The 13,432-nt window shown below is 40.5% G+C and overlaps 1 protein-coding gene across 2 annotated transcripts; it reads left to right on the forward strand.

Moving 5' to 3' along the window:
- The first annotated feature begins 2,640 nt into the window (after positions 1-2,640).
- Positions 2,641-8,816, forward strand: prmt1 (protein arginine methyltransferase 1). Of its 2 annotated transcripts, none has more exons than XM_086170302.1 (10): positions 2,641-2,728; positions 4,326-4,421; positions 4,521-4,676; positions 4,853-4,916; positions 4,996-5,138; positions 5,852-5,939; positions 6,207-6,322; positions 6,404-6,554; positions 7,212-7,333; positions 7,477-8,816. In XM_086170302.1, exons 1-10 carry the CDS (start codon positions 2,702-2,704, stop codon positions 7,558-7,560), a joined length of 1,047 nt encoding a protein of 348 aa, XP_086026428.1. In that variant the 5' UTR covers positions 2,641-2,701; the 3' UTR covers positions 7,561-8,816. The 2 variants fall into 2 exon arrangements, with proteins under 2 accessions (XP_086026428.1, XP_086026429.1); XM_086170303.1 differs by having other exon boundaries at positions 2,650-2,728; positions 4,335-4,421.
- Positions 8,817-13,432: the final 4,616 nt, after the last annotated feature.

Below are 13,432 nucleotides of genomic sequence, written 5' to 3' on the forward strand. Positions count from 1 at the left end.
CGCGCACGCTCCTTTCCTCCGGCCGTGTGCTGCCCCGCGCTGATTGGTGCAGCGGTGTCCGGCGGACGGCGGCGCTCCGAACCGCCCGCAGGCCCGACTCACTCCGGTCTAGAACCGTCACGGAGAACCGGCGGCCAACGAGCACACCGTGGGGATGCGGGGAAATAGGCTCCCGAAGTGAAGGTCACGGCGTCGACCTGTTGGCTTTGATGGCTCGACTGCGCCTCGATCGGGCCAGAATCTCGCAGAATCCTGCAGAAATAACTTTGGAATTATCTTGTGTTGTCATATGTTGTCCAAAACGTAGGATTCGAAGCATCCAGTGACTTGCATGTGCAATTGCACAATAATCACATGTCACTGACCTTCGCAACATAATTGGATTGGAAAGATATTTTATGGGGATTCATGCTTGATCCTTTCATTTGCCCCCAAAATGGGCAGCGTGTCTTTGTTAAGAATGACGTTAAATATACAAGACTGCATCTTGGTCATTTTCCATTTACATTCTGACTGACAATGCATATATATAATATTGGCAATTCTAATTAAATTCTATATCGATGCATTTTACGAACCTAAGGACATCAGACATGAAGTAAGAAATCAGGAAAAAAAAACATTGCTCATATAAATGCTAAATTGAACAAAGTGAACTTCTGCTGTGTTGTAGTTTGGTTATATTTTGAATGATGTATTACAAACTATTTTGATAGGTCCAGAGGGACGTTCCCACGCGACACCAAAGACAGAAGGTCAACGGAGTTACACGTCATGATATAAATGTAATCATTTGTTAAAAATTATTATGTTACTCAGGAACATGCATGAGACTAACTGATTTAGTGATAATTGCATTACCGGCCATGGCTGATTTTAATGCCGTGTCTGTCATGGCTATTATTTGTGTAGCTATTTGTTTGTGATTGTAGTAATCGACTAAACATGACTGTAACGAACACCAGATGGCTGCTTTTTTTCTCTTGGCACACAGGTTTGTGTGGGAACTACAGTCATTAATTACTGTTTTAATTTGAATATTACAAACCTCTGTGTATTTGTACAGATGTTTTTTTAGTCAGTCTACATTTCACCTCACTGAACTGGCTCCAACATTTTATAGAAATCAGCTGCACATATTGTGTCATTATCAGGAACATATTATCAGTTATGTGTTATTCTGTGTTATATTCTCTCATATATGTATGAACATTATCGATGAATGATGTGACAGGTTCAATTTTCAGAAACACATATAGTGAAAGTGAACAGAACAAAAATATAGCAGAAAAAAGAGAGGTTCTTTGAGAGTATTTGAATTCTTTGATATCTTTAATGTAAATTTCTTGCAATTCTATGTTGCAATGGCACAATCACAGATGTATGTATTTTTGCCGGTTGATTTTGATCTAACTGTTTTGACATTATTTATTTTTTCCCTGATCTAATCTTTGAATATGCTGTATGATTTAAAAATATATATAGTAACGATTCTGCTTTGTCCATTCCTAATCTTTGTCTGACAAAAAAGCTTTACATCTGCTAAATTCTCCTCATAAATACAAATGAACATGAATAGCATGAGCCTTACACTCTAAGATTGCAACTCAGAGGAACATCTTCTCTTTTCAGCTTTTCCCTTAAGGGGTCGCCAGGGCGAATCAACTTTCTCCATCTAACCCTACTCTCTGTATCCTCCTCTTTCTCCCCAACTACCTTCATATCCTCTCTCTCTCTGCTTCCATAAATCTTCTCTTTGGTCTTCCTCGACACCTTCTTCCTAGCAGCTCCAATTCCAGCATCAATCTTCCAATATATTCAGTATCCCTCCTCTTTGCATGACCAAACCATCTCAATCTGGCTTCTTTGACCTTCATATGAAAATTGCAATTTAATATTAACATTATTTGGCACTTTTTTCAATTTTAAAATCATTAATGATCATATTGTAGCGTTTTAGTCAGGGAAACAACTGGGTGACGGTAAAACGTCTGTTTAGTAAGCAATAGTAAGCCACAGCCACTCCTCACAGGCCTGCAATACAACAGCTGTTCCTGCTCAATTCCAGGTAAAAAAAAAAAAAAACAGAGTTCCTTGCACCCCAAACCACACCCACAAAATTCCTAGCAACCCCAAAATCAAACAGAAAATAAGCGTCAACATAAACCCCAACGTTCATGACTCGCTACGATATAAATGTACCAACATTATTTTGTATGTGACATCCATACAAAATTAAACAAAAAGGAAAAAATAAGGAGTTCCTAAATTCAATATTGATTGAAAATACTTAAATATTCCAAGAAAATACTTTGCGGGCCGGATGTGGGCCACAGGCTGTAAAATGCCCAGGTCTGCTCTTGACTGTTGATCCCAAGTACCTGAAATCCTCCAACTTCTCCACTCCCTGTAAAAGGAGTTCCTCTTATTCACACACATGTACTCTTTCTTCATTCATCTCCTAGGAGCATAAACACTGATAAAAGCACATTTGTTTCATAAGGAAATTAAACGTCCCTTTATGTAAGCTTCGGTTCTATGCATGGAGCTGTTCGCACTCCAAACCAGCAGGGGCGGTAGTGAGTCACCAGCGCCGGCTCATCAACCTTTACAAGCTGAAGAAGAAACGACGCCTTCTTTCTTTGGCGGAGACGCGGAAACTGTTTCTGTTCAATCTCACGCAGCCAGGCAGAAGATCGAAATGGCGGCGCCAGCAGAGAGGATGGAGGTATGGGTTCTTAAACCGGAGTTCTAAGTCATTTCTCTCCATTTCTTTGTGTTCGGAAACTGTGCATGCTCCGTGGGCCCATTCCGAGAATTATATCGTATGGTTTTCTTCATTTAGCTGTTTCACGTTACATACGCATCAGGTAGTGATGCATCCATTTTAACTTCGCTATTAACCTCATTTATATTGTTGTCTCGTGTTGGCGCTCATTTTCCTCAAGATCCACATATCGACTGAACCTCACTGTTTCTCTTTACGAATCCCGAGAAACGTTTAATATAACGCCGGTCCGCGGTGTCGTTCGTCTGATGCGGCGACGGGGACGTTATTGTCAGCCGACCGGGGAGACCGCATGGGAACCATCATGTTAGCTTTTTCGTTAGCTACTTCAGTGCTTGGAAGGCACCCGGTCCCCTCCTCGCTGTAAAAAAACACACTTTCTCGCCAGTTACTTGACAGATGTCATATATCCGTCACGAATACGACACTTTATCTTATCAGTTGGCATTAACATTAAAATCGCCTGCTATCATTACATTGTTTCCTAGTGGCCGGCTAATTTGTAGCGTAGCAACCTGCCTAAAAGCCGTAAATGTTCCTCTCGGTCGGGTAGAGCTATTACAAAGTAATGTGTGATCCGTCGTAAACCGCCAAGACTTCGCATTAGTAATCGAGGGATCAGAAATCGCCGGCGGTTGTATTTAAGGCAAAGAACACGCCGGAGGATCTTCACCGTGGAACCATGTGGTCCCGTCCTCTGAGCCACAAAGAGGGCTGGACCCTCAGCGGCTACCTCGACTTCTCGCCGGGCGGGTTTCCACCACATTCAACGTTACATCTTCTGGTCACACGAGCAGGAATTACAATAATATCTCCTTAATTTTCTCTCCGCTGTGGAGTTTCGCGTCTTTCTGTTTAGTGATCCGGGGCAATTTTTGGGATGCTGGCGGTTCGCCGGTTCAGTCCAGGAGACAAATAGTGCGGGGAAGCCGAGAAACAGTGACCCCCCCCCCCAAGAAAAATGTTAATTGTACTAATGCACGGAGAAAATCAGTTGAAATGTAAAGACATGTGTAGCTACACGGTTCATTCATTCATTCATGTCGTTAAAATACATTGCTTGCATTATGGGACCTGCCACACACCGTGTGATGAACAAATGCAACAGCTAACCTCCTCGTGAATATATGTAAAAATAATCTCTGATGGTTAAGACAGCATTATGTTAAATTGTGCTCACACCCCAGCGAAGTTAACAGGAACATCAAGGTCCTCTTGAAATAATGACATCTACTCCGAGAATTTGTCACATCATGATTTTTCTCAACAGATCAACATCTGTGACCATGGCGATGAATTGAACTGAATGCAAAAAACAGGCCCGCGGTCAATTAAGGAGCTGAACTGTTACAATTTGCATTAATAATGCTTTAATAAGCACGTGCATTCCTGCTTTGCTTACCAAAGATATTGATCCCTTTTATGATATGTAAAATAAAACTGTTTGCCAATCCCGGCCGAGGAGGCCATAATTCTTTGCACCACGTCAGCTATTCGCTATGTGATTCAGAGTGTGATTGTATATCTTTTTGTCGAGGTTTCTCAGGGGGAGAGCTCAGTCAAGCCTGCAGCCGAAGATATGACCTCAAAGGACTACTACTTTGACTCATATGCTCACTTTGGGATCCATGAGGTAATTAATATTAAAATACACACAGGGACTCGTGTATTCCACTGTGTCACAACATCTAAATGCCTTGGTTATTAATGGATTTTCTTGTTGCCATTACAGGAGATGCTGAAAGATGAGGTCCGCACCCTGACGTATCGCAATTCCATGTTCCATAACAAGCATCTTTTTAAGGACAAGGTGGTGCTTGATGTGGGCAGTGGGACCGGCATCCTCTGTATGTTTGCGGCCAAAGCTGGAGCCAGGAAAGTCATTGGGGTAAGCACGATTGGATAACGTGTTTTTCCTTTGTTCCATTAAAAATAAATAGATAAATAAAGTCATTGGTTTCGGAATTGCAGCTGTACTATCAGTTTGCATTTATTTGGATCCCCCTTTGAATGACAACATGCACGACCAACACAAACTGAAATGTCCTGGCTTTGTCTCAATAGATAGAGTGCAGCAGCATCTCAGACTACGCTGTGAAAATAGTCAAGGCCAATAAGCTGGATGGAGGTGAGGAAACCCTTACAAACAACATGCATGTCTGACAGAGTCGCAGCGAGAAACAGAACGATCCTCTCTTTGTCCTCAGTTGTGACCATCATAAAAGGGAAGGTGGAGGAGGTGGAGCTGCCAGTGGAAGGAGTCGATATCATCATCTCTGAGTGGATGGGCTACTGTCTCTTTTACGAGTCCATGCTCAACACAGTCCTTTATGCCAGGGACAAGTGGCTGGTGAGTGTTTGTCTGATGCAACCTGTGTGCATCTTTTACTTGTACCTTGTCTTCATTTCAAAAAATACAGTTGAAATGTAATTCTGGAGGCAGCAAAGGAAGCTGATGTATGGTGGCCACAGAGATCAATGAGTTGTAGTCTCCTGTACTCTTGATTTTTGATCAGAACTTATGAATTAGATGGATTGGCACCTCGACACAAATGTGTTGATTGGTTAAATCTAAATTGCATCTGTTTTAAGTGTTTAGCGATAACTGTTGCTTTTGTTTTTCAGTCATTTCTACAAATGCTGTCATCCACACAGAGGGACATTTTAACACCCTATGACAATTATATTTTGTTGGTTAAAGTTCATTGTTGAATGTCAACGTCAACCCATCAGTTAATATAAACATAAATGTAACAACTTCCTTTTAAATTTCATTTGTTTGTTGTTTTTTTTCATCAAATTGTCATTTCGTGTGGCTATTTGGAAGACCCACTAAACCTCTACAAATGTTTAGTTGCTCTGCTTGAAATTACATTTATTCCAGTAAATTGGTCTCAATGCAAAGTCAATGAGCTTCATTGGCAGTCACTTGTGGGATTAGTTACCAGATGTCGAGTCTGTTTTGTAAACCAAATTTCACGTTAAAAAACAATTTTGCAAGCTCATGGGTGACATTCTGAATCGAATGTTAATCACTGAGTTTCCCTTTTTATATCTCAACAGAAACCAGATGGACTGATTTTTCCAGACAGGGCCACCCTTTATGTCACAGCCATCGAAGATAGGCAGTACAAAGACTACAAGATCCACTGTGAGTAAAAGTAGATTACCTGATTCTCTTTCAGCCTTTGGGTGATCACCTTTGTTTTATGGACAAGAATTTATTTGTACAGAAAAATAAATTTCTAGGAGATTCACCTCTTCTGTTTGTTTTTAAATTCAAATTATACATTTTATCAATGCTGTCCTAAGTGTCCTTGAAGATGATCTGAATTTTCAGGTCCCTATGAAATATTGATCATGAATGAAAGGCTTTGTGTTTTTTTTGTTTTTTTTTGTGGTCTCGTTCCTCTACTAGGGTGGGAGAACGTGTACGGATTCGACATGTCCTGCATCAAGGAGGTTGCAATTAAGGAACCCCTGGTGGACGTGGTTGATCCGAAGCAGCTGGTCAGCAATGCCTGTCTGATAAAGGTGGGTCACTTGGATTATTTAGGAGGAGGTTCTGAATTGAATTGTCTTTAGATCAAGGTCTTAAATGTATCTGTCATGTAGGAGGTCGACATCTACACAGTGAAGGCAGAGGACCTGACGTTCACTTCGCCGTTCTGCCTGCAAGTGAAGAGGAATGACTACATTCACGCCCTGGTCACCTACTTTAACATCGAGTTCACTCGGTGCCACAAGAGGACCGGTTTCTCTACCAGTCAGTATACTCCCTCACAGTGATCTTTCCTTATGTAAACTAGGTCCCTATTAGTGTGGTCACAGAACAAAAATTAGCATCTTGTCAGTACCTGAGGAAAAGCGACATTAAATGTAAGACAATTGTTCTGTTGGAGCCCATCTACCCTCACTAGTCCAACAGCAGGCAGATTCTGATAATGCTGGTCAGAGTTATGACAATTGCACTTGAGATATAAGATCAGGAAAAACACCCATCGTGAACCTTCATGCTGAAATGTTGAAAAAGTTTCCAAGGTTGTGTGATGCCGGGTATCCAGGTTGAGTTAATGCAGTATAGTGATTCAGTCTTTCTACATTTTTAAGCACTCATGCAACCCCCCCCCCCGGTTTGTGTAAATTCACTCATCAAATTCATTATCATCCATCAATCCACAATATTGATTTTAGCAATCTCTTTGGTGCAAAAAGTTATCCAAAATATTAATAGATTTACAACTTTTTTTTCTTTTTCTTTTGAAGAATTTTTTTGTGCGCAAAAAGTTATTAGCTGCCATTCCGGGATTTCATCGTGATACTTTCTGTATGAGCCCCAAGTTAATGTACAAAAATCCTGAACTGACAGAATTCAGACTCCTGAGAAATAACTTGGTAATATTAATTACCATCTCCTTTTCAGGCCCTGAGTCTCCCTACACCCACTGGAAGCAGACTGTCTTCTACCTGGATGATTATCTGACGGTCAAGACCGGAGAGGAGATCTTTGGCACTATAAGCATGAAGCCAAACGTCAAGAACAATGTAAGCTCTTCCGCAGTTCAACTAGTCTGACAAGCCTGTCTATTTGAAAATGAGAGGGGGGGTCTGATAGTTTGTCTGCACTTAACGGCCTTCAGTACAACTGGTAATAAAGCTGTTCCCTCATATCTTTCCTCTTTCCGCAGAGAGACCTGGACTTCACCGTAGACATCGACTTCAAGGGCCAGTTGTGTGAGATGTCCAAGACGTCAGAGTACAGGATGCGTTAGAAGCTCTTCCTCCCCCCGTGTTTAGTTTGTCTTTACAGGACAGATTACGCCATTTGACTGAGGGTTCAACAGTTGAATGTTCTCTTGCAGCAGCATTTTAAAAGTCCTTTTTTTTTTATTATTATTGTCATTTCCTGGTTACAATGTTACTAGTATTTAAAAATGTCTCAACATTCTTGGGGTGAAAAGTGAGTTGGAGAAGTATTTTCAATGTGCTGTAGCTATGTAACATAACATGTTTAAATCAACATCCTTTTTTGGGGTCCTACTTACAGCGTCCTGTCTGTAACACACATTCGGTCCCAATAGACTCAGACTCCCCTTTCCCAAATCATGCTCAGATCCACATATCTGCCTACTGTAATTGTCACCGGTCATGATCAGCTGCTGGTCTCCTTTCTGCGTACGTATCCCTTTGTGGCTTTGTTGAATTTGTGGGTTTTTTTTCTTTTTTATTAACTTTTGTTTTCTATTGTGTAAGCGATTTAAAAACTTGACAAGAAAGCTGCTGGAAAAACCCACTTTGAACCCCTTTCAGAGAATTGGCCCCCCTTATATTTTCTTGTGGAAAGACTGAAAAAGATGTAAGACTGTATGGATTTCAAAAAAAAAAAGGGGCAAAACTAGCCAGCTGTGCTCTAATTGAAGCATGGCTTTCCTACATTTTTTTTATTTTTTTTATTTTTTCGCAGGTTTAAGGTTCTAAATACACCTTTAAACCAAACTGCCCCGTGAGCTCAGTCTACAGAGCTCGATTCCAGGGTCCCCCCAGCCTGTTGCATGCAGATGGCATTCACAGTAAAATCTATCCAGAAGTGGACAGCGTCCATTTGGACCTCAGTCATGTATCTCCCCTGGCTGCAGAGTTCGTCCAGTGACTGGTATTATTCAGCACCAGCCGCCACCCCCTCCCGAAATCTGCATCCGTCACATCTCCGCACTAAGGAGAACGGCATCTTGTGTGTTTTCATAAGTAATACGGCCGGGCCTGGAGGAAAGCGATCAGCTCAACCGGCCCAGAAAACGAGAACCAGTTCCCACCTGGCCCTCGCTCTGTTTGCAATTAAAGCCTTCATCTAGGCTCTTCGGTGTGTGTGAGCAGGCTGAAGATGCTTGAGGAGGCTGCGCAGTGTGTGACCCACCACACATTGACCTTTTTTTTTGTCCCTCTTTTGTATTTCATTGTTTTTGTCTGCTGCTTTTTTTTTTTTTTTTTTTTTAATAGTACAACTAATAAACTGTAAATTTAAACTTTGGATCAGTTGTGTTGAGATTTGTGGTTCTTTTCAATTAGCATTCTCCTTCAGGGCATTAAATAATTAAGTAGACCATGAACTTGATAGATTATGCAAAGCTGCAATTAATCACCTGTTAATAAGCTAGTTGTAGAGTACGTTGCTTTATTTGGGGAATAAGTCCTGAGATACATTTAATTATATTATTTTCAGGGGCTTGGAAAATATATAAAACGTATCAACAAAATGTCAAGGACTTGTTTCCCGCTAGATGTCAGCAGAAGCTCACAGATAATCTGCCCCCATGCGGTCTTTCCACATGGTATCAGCACCAGTTGACACTGCACATAATATTCTGGTGTCCTATTGTTATACAAACATTTATCTAAAATATTCTGAAATCAACTCTTTCATCTTTTGCTAAGGAAGGCCTGGGTTAAAGTATTTGTGTAATTTTAAGGTCTGTAAATCACATCACCTAGCTGATTTATTGACCCTGAGGAAGTGCCTGGAGAACATCTGTCATGTGACATTTACATGAGTGTGACCGTGGTGTTTTTATGAATGTAGTTATCTTTCAGTCACAGTGTTCTTTATCTCATCCAAACAGACTTTTAAAACAGATCGCACTGTGAACATTGAAACAATGTCCTTCATATTTTCAAAAATGTATACAAATAACTGTAAAAATAGAGATGAATGGCTGCTATAAGTTTATTTCTACTGCATTTCCTCAGATTGTTTAATGGACTTGCAGTTACTACTGTTTCCATTCCACATTTTGTGCCATTCCTGTTGAGTCATGTTTTATAAGCTGGAAGAGGTTTGGGGGGGGTTGGCGGGAACAGCCAGGTTCTCTTACCAATTGCAAGCCTTCCCTGCGTGCAAATAACAGATTTGAAGAGCTGTCTTTATAATTGTTTATTGTTGAGAAATTTGTGGGCCCTAAAGATATGACAGGAGGTGTGATTTTGCTCACACAAAATGCAACTAAAACTACAACCACACATAACAACATTCAAATTCATAAATATTGGTGTTTTTTAAATATAGTTATATCATGGTATTTCATATCTTTTCATGGCTTTACTGAGTATGATAGTATATCCGGAGAGGTCACCTGGCCACTCTTTTCCTCTGCATATATGCTCATATTTTAATTTCGTGGATCAATTTTTCTATATCATCCCTTCAGCTCAAAATGTGCATCCCACCCTCTTTTATGCAAAGGTTAAAAAGGTATTTTAAAACTCCTTTATAAACTAGTAAAGGAGTCTTGGTGTTGGTGTCTGGCAGGTTCTGGTGTTGATTCTCCTTCGAGTTCTACGAAGAACATGCATGTGAGAACTCATCGTCATTGCTGGAGTACAGCCATAGCCTTGCAAAGCGGAGGCTGCTTTTTGACTTTTTTTTCTAATTCTGGGAAAAAAAAAGCTGTCAAGGTGAATCAGATCTTTATCAAACACGGCCATGACTACAACTACCCCATTATATTTCGAGGGGGAATATGACAAACAATTTTCTTTTGTGGCGAAATGGTTTCCAGACGATGGCTCAAAGCAAGTGACGTAAACCCAAACACGAAGGCCCAGCCTGTAAATGTGTATCCCATTCTATGTAGCTTTTGACTCATTATACACAGCTGTTACCATTTATACTTCACGCAAAGGGGTGGAGGGTGGCCGGGTCCAAACCCAGCCAACATTTGGTTCGAACCTGGAAAGGTTCAAAGAACGTGCTGTATGCTGTGAGCGAACCGAAGACTTCCTTTGTTTGAGCGAATTGGACTTCTTGTCCGAGAAAACAAACAATAAACACTTTAACTTTGGCGAGACCTTTGTTAGTTGAGGCTTGGAAGCCAGCGCATGGATTCAAAATAGAGGATGAGGTCTTTTTGAACTCAGTTTTACTAACTGGAGAAGAAACGCAGATAACGTTTTTTTACTGACTGTTATTACTTCTTGGTGTGCGTAGTTTATGATTAAACCAAATCATTATGGCACGGTGTGACTAGGCACTACTGTCTCGTTCAGGTATTACACCGGGTCATGATGTCATAATCATTGTTATAACTCACTTATAAATCACTTCCGTCCGTGTCAAACCCTCCCTCAACACATTTCCTCCCCACAAGAGAGCTGGACATGTGTTTACTACAAGCAAAAAATGGCGGAAATGTGCACGTCTTGAATTCCCAAACAACTTCTTCCTCCCGTCCTTTTAATTTCCCATTGTAGACTGACAATAGATCATTAGCAAGGTTTTATTTCACACTATTATTGGTAAACAATGTATTCTGTCCTGCTGTTAACTGAGACAGCCCAGCCTTTTCAAAATACCATGAAGGCCACTTTTAGACTTTATCATAAAAAAGTAATAAAAAGTTTTTTGAAGATTCAGACGTATATTTGGAGAAGAAATATCGACCTGGATCATTTTCCCTCCACAATTCTTTCCTGAAACCAGAATGTTTTCTGTAAAATATACAAATATCCAACCCTTGAGTAAAAAAAAAAGAAAACACAAATAAATGAAAAAATGAAGAACAAACAAGTATTTTGCTTTTAATATTCTGATGATTGTAAATCACCCAAATCTATTTTTAGAAATTGAACATAATGCGAAAGAAATATCCAAAATACTAAATAGAATTCTCCACTAATATTGGAACCTCTGAGTCTCCTGAATCTCTATTTTGGTGAGTGATGTTCTATATTGGGCATTTTGTTTCGGCTTGTTTCCGACACATTTGACATTTCAGGACAGATGAATGTATATTATTCTCATCTTCATGCACAGAAGCGCTCAGTGTAACCGGAGTCCGGAGGGTTTTGAATTTTTTTCAAGATGCGCTGTTTTTTCACAGAGGGATGGTTGTGTCTTATTTGTGACTTCCTGGTGTGGATATAATATCCCCCAGGGGCGTGGCATCCTGTGCAAGCTGAGTCTGTTAATTTTAGTCTTCTTTCTGGTTGCAAGACACAAGATTGTTGATCCTGATTAACTGGTTACACAACTTCTCATAAAAAAAACTCACTTAAAAAAACTGTAAACCACTTGTAGGGTAATAACCATGATTTATTTTCATTTGATTGATCGGGTTGACACGCAACCCGTGAGCATATTACATGGTAACACTATCCTGACTTAATAATATACATAATATAACTGCTGTTATCTGCTGGAAAACTTGAGGATTACATATTCCAAGAATTGTGTCAAAATTGTTATAAATGGCCTCAAAATGAATAAAGTACTCCGAAGTCTGAGATAACTTGAACATTCGTTCAAAAAGGCTACCCCAATATTTATAAAAAAATTGCTTTATAACAAATAGTAGCAGTTGTAGTAGTAGTAGTAATCTACATCTTGTAATATTGAATTTTGTAATAATTAAAACAAAATAAACATGCGATTAGCATGTATAAACATTTGTAAAAACTGCTACCTGTGTGTGGTAATGTTTGCCTGTCCTGTCAAAATGTTGAATTTTCAAAAAAAAACAGATTGTCATTGTCTTAAAACAAACTGTGTACTTCCCAAACAGCGCAATGAGACATTGTTGGCTTGTCGCTATTGGGATGCAAATGGAATTTGCACTGTTGCACCGCTCAGTTTGGCTATTATCTCATTTGAGGTTGGTAGAATGTAGTGTTGACTTTTAACTGACTTGCTCCATTTTGTCCGATCCATGCAGATCCTGGTTTGGCTGTGCTCTTCCTCATCATCCCATAGCTCGATTTTGACTGGTTTTAGTTTTAAGCGTGCCATGCTCACTAGGCTTGACGAAGTACCAGTGGTTGGAAGTCAGAAGTGACCACTCAACCAAATAGCCATCTCAGAACCATAAACATACATGCATTCACATTCATTTCATCTTTTTTTTTTTTGTCTGGGGGTTGGGGGCTAAGTGCGATTAGTGGGGTAGTGCTTGGTGAAGACGTATGTTTTCAGCTCGCGTTGAAAGATGGGCAGCGACCCCGCTGTTCTGACCTTCTTCCGGAGTTCATTCCACCACTGAGGAGTCAAGGCCGAGAAGAGCCGAGACTGTTTTGATCGGCAGCCGAAGGCTCTGAGTGATGGGGTGGACGGTCGCCCAGAGGTGGCAGACCGGAGGGGACGCGTAGGGACATGTGGCTCAACCATAACCTGGTCAAGTCAAGTTATTAACTCCTGGCTGGAAATTCCTTCTCTGCATTTAACTCATCACAGATGAACTCTGAGAAGTTGTCTGCCGTCGAGTAGCATGTCTTACTCATCCTTTTAAAACCAGACTGAGAACACTACAGGTCAACTTGATAAGCTGTAATTGCTCCTTTTTACTGTTTGTAATATTGTCTGTCTATAACTTATTGGTGCCTCTTGGCCAGGACTCCCTTGTAAAAGAGGTTTTTAATCTCAACGGGACTTTTTTCCTGGTTAAATAAAGGTTAAATAAAAAAAATAAAAATGAACCCTTCAACAGCCTAGGACATAGGCGTCAAACTCTGGCCCACGGGCCAAATTTGGCCTGCACTGTAATTATATTTGAACCGCAAAGCCATATCAAATGACTATTAGAGCTGGCCCACCGGTATACTCTACAGTGCATGTATCGCTAATTCTACAAATCCCAGAATTTTTTGCTGGTGTTTTTG

This window comes from Fistularia commersonii, chromosome 23 (assembly GCF_037954325.1).
Source record: "Fistularia commersonii isolate RoL2024-O1a breed Wild chromosome 23, RoL_Fcom_v1.0, whole genome shotgun sequence".
Classification (NCBI taxonomy): domain Eukaryota; kingdom Metazoa; phylum Chordata; class Actinopteri; order Syngnathiformes; family Fistulariidae; genus Fistularia; species Fistularia commersonii.

Bases quoted from the DNA above. Each gene is read 5' to 3' on its own strand.
- prmt1 (XM_086170302.1), top strand. From the start codon at position 2,702: ATGGCGGCGCCAGCAGAGAGGATGGAG. The intron at 4,422-4,520 runs GTAATTAATATT...TTGCCATTACAG, and splicing joins CTCACTTTGGGATCCATGAG to GAGATGCTGAAAGATGAGGT. The intron at 5,940-6,206 runs GTGAGTAAAAGT...TTCCTCTACTAG, and splicing joins CAAAGACTACAAGATCCACT to GGTGGGAGAACGTGTACGGA.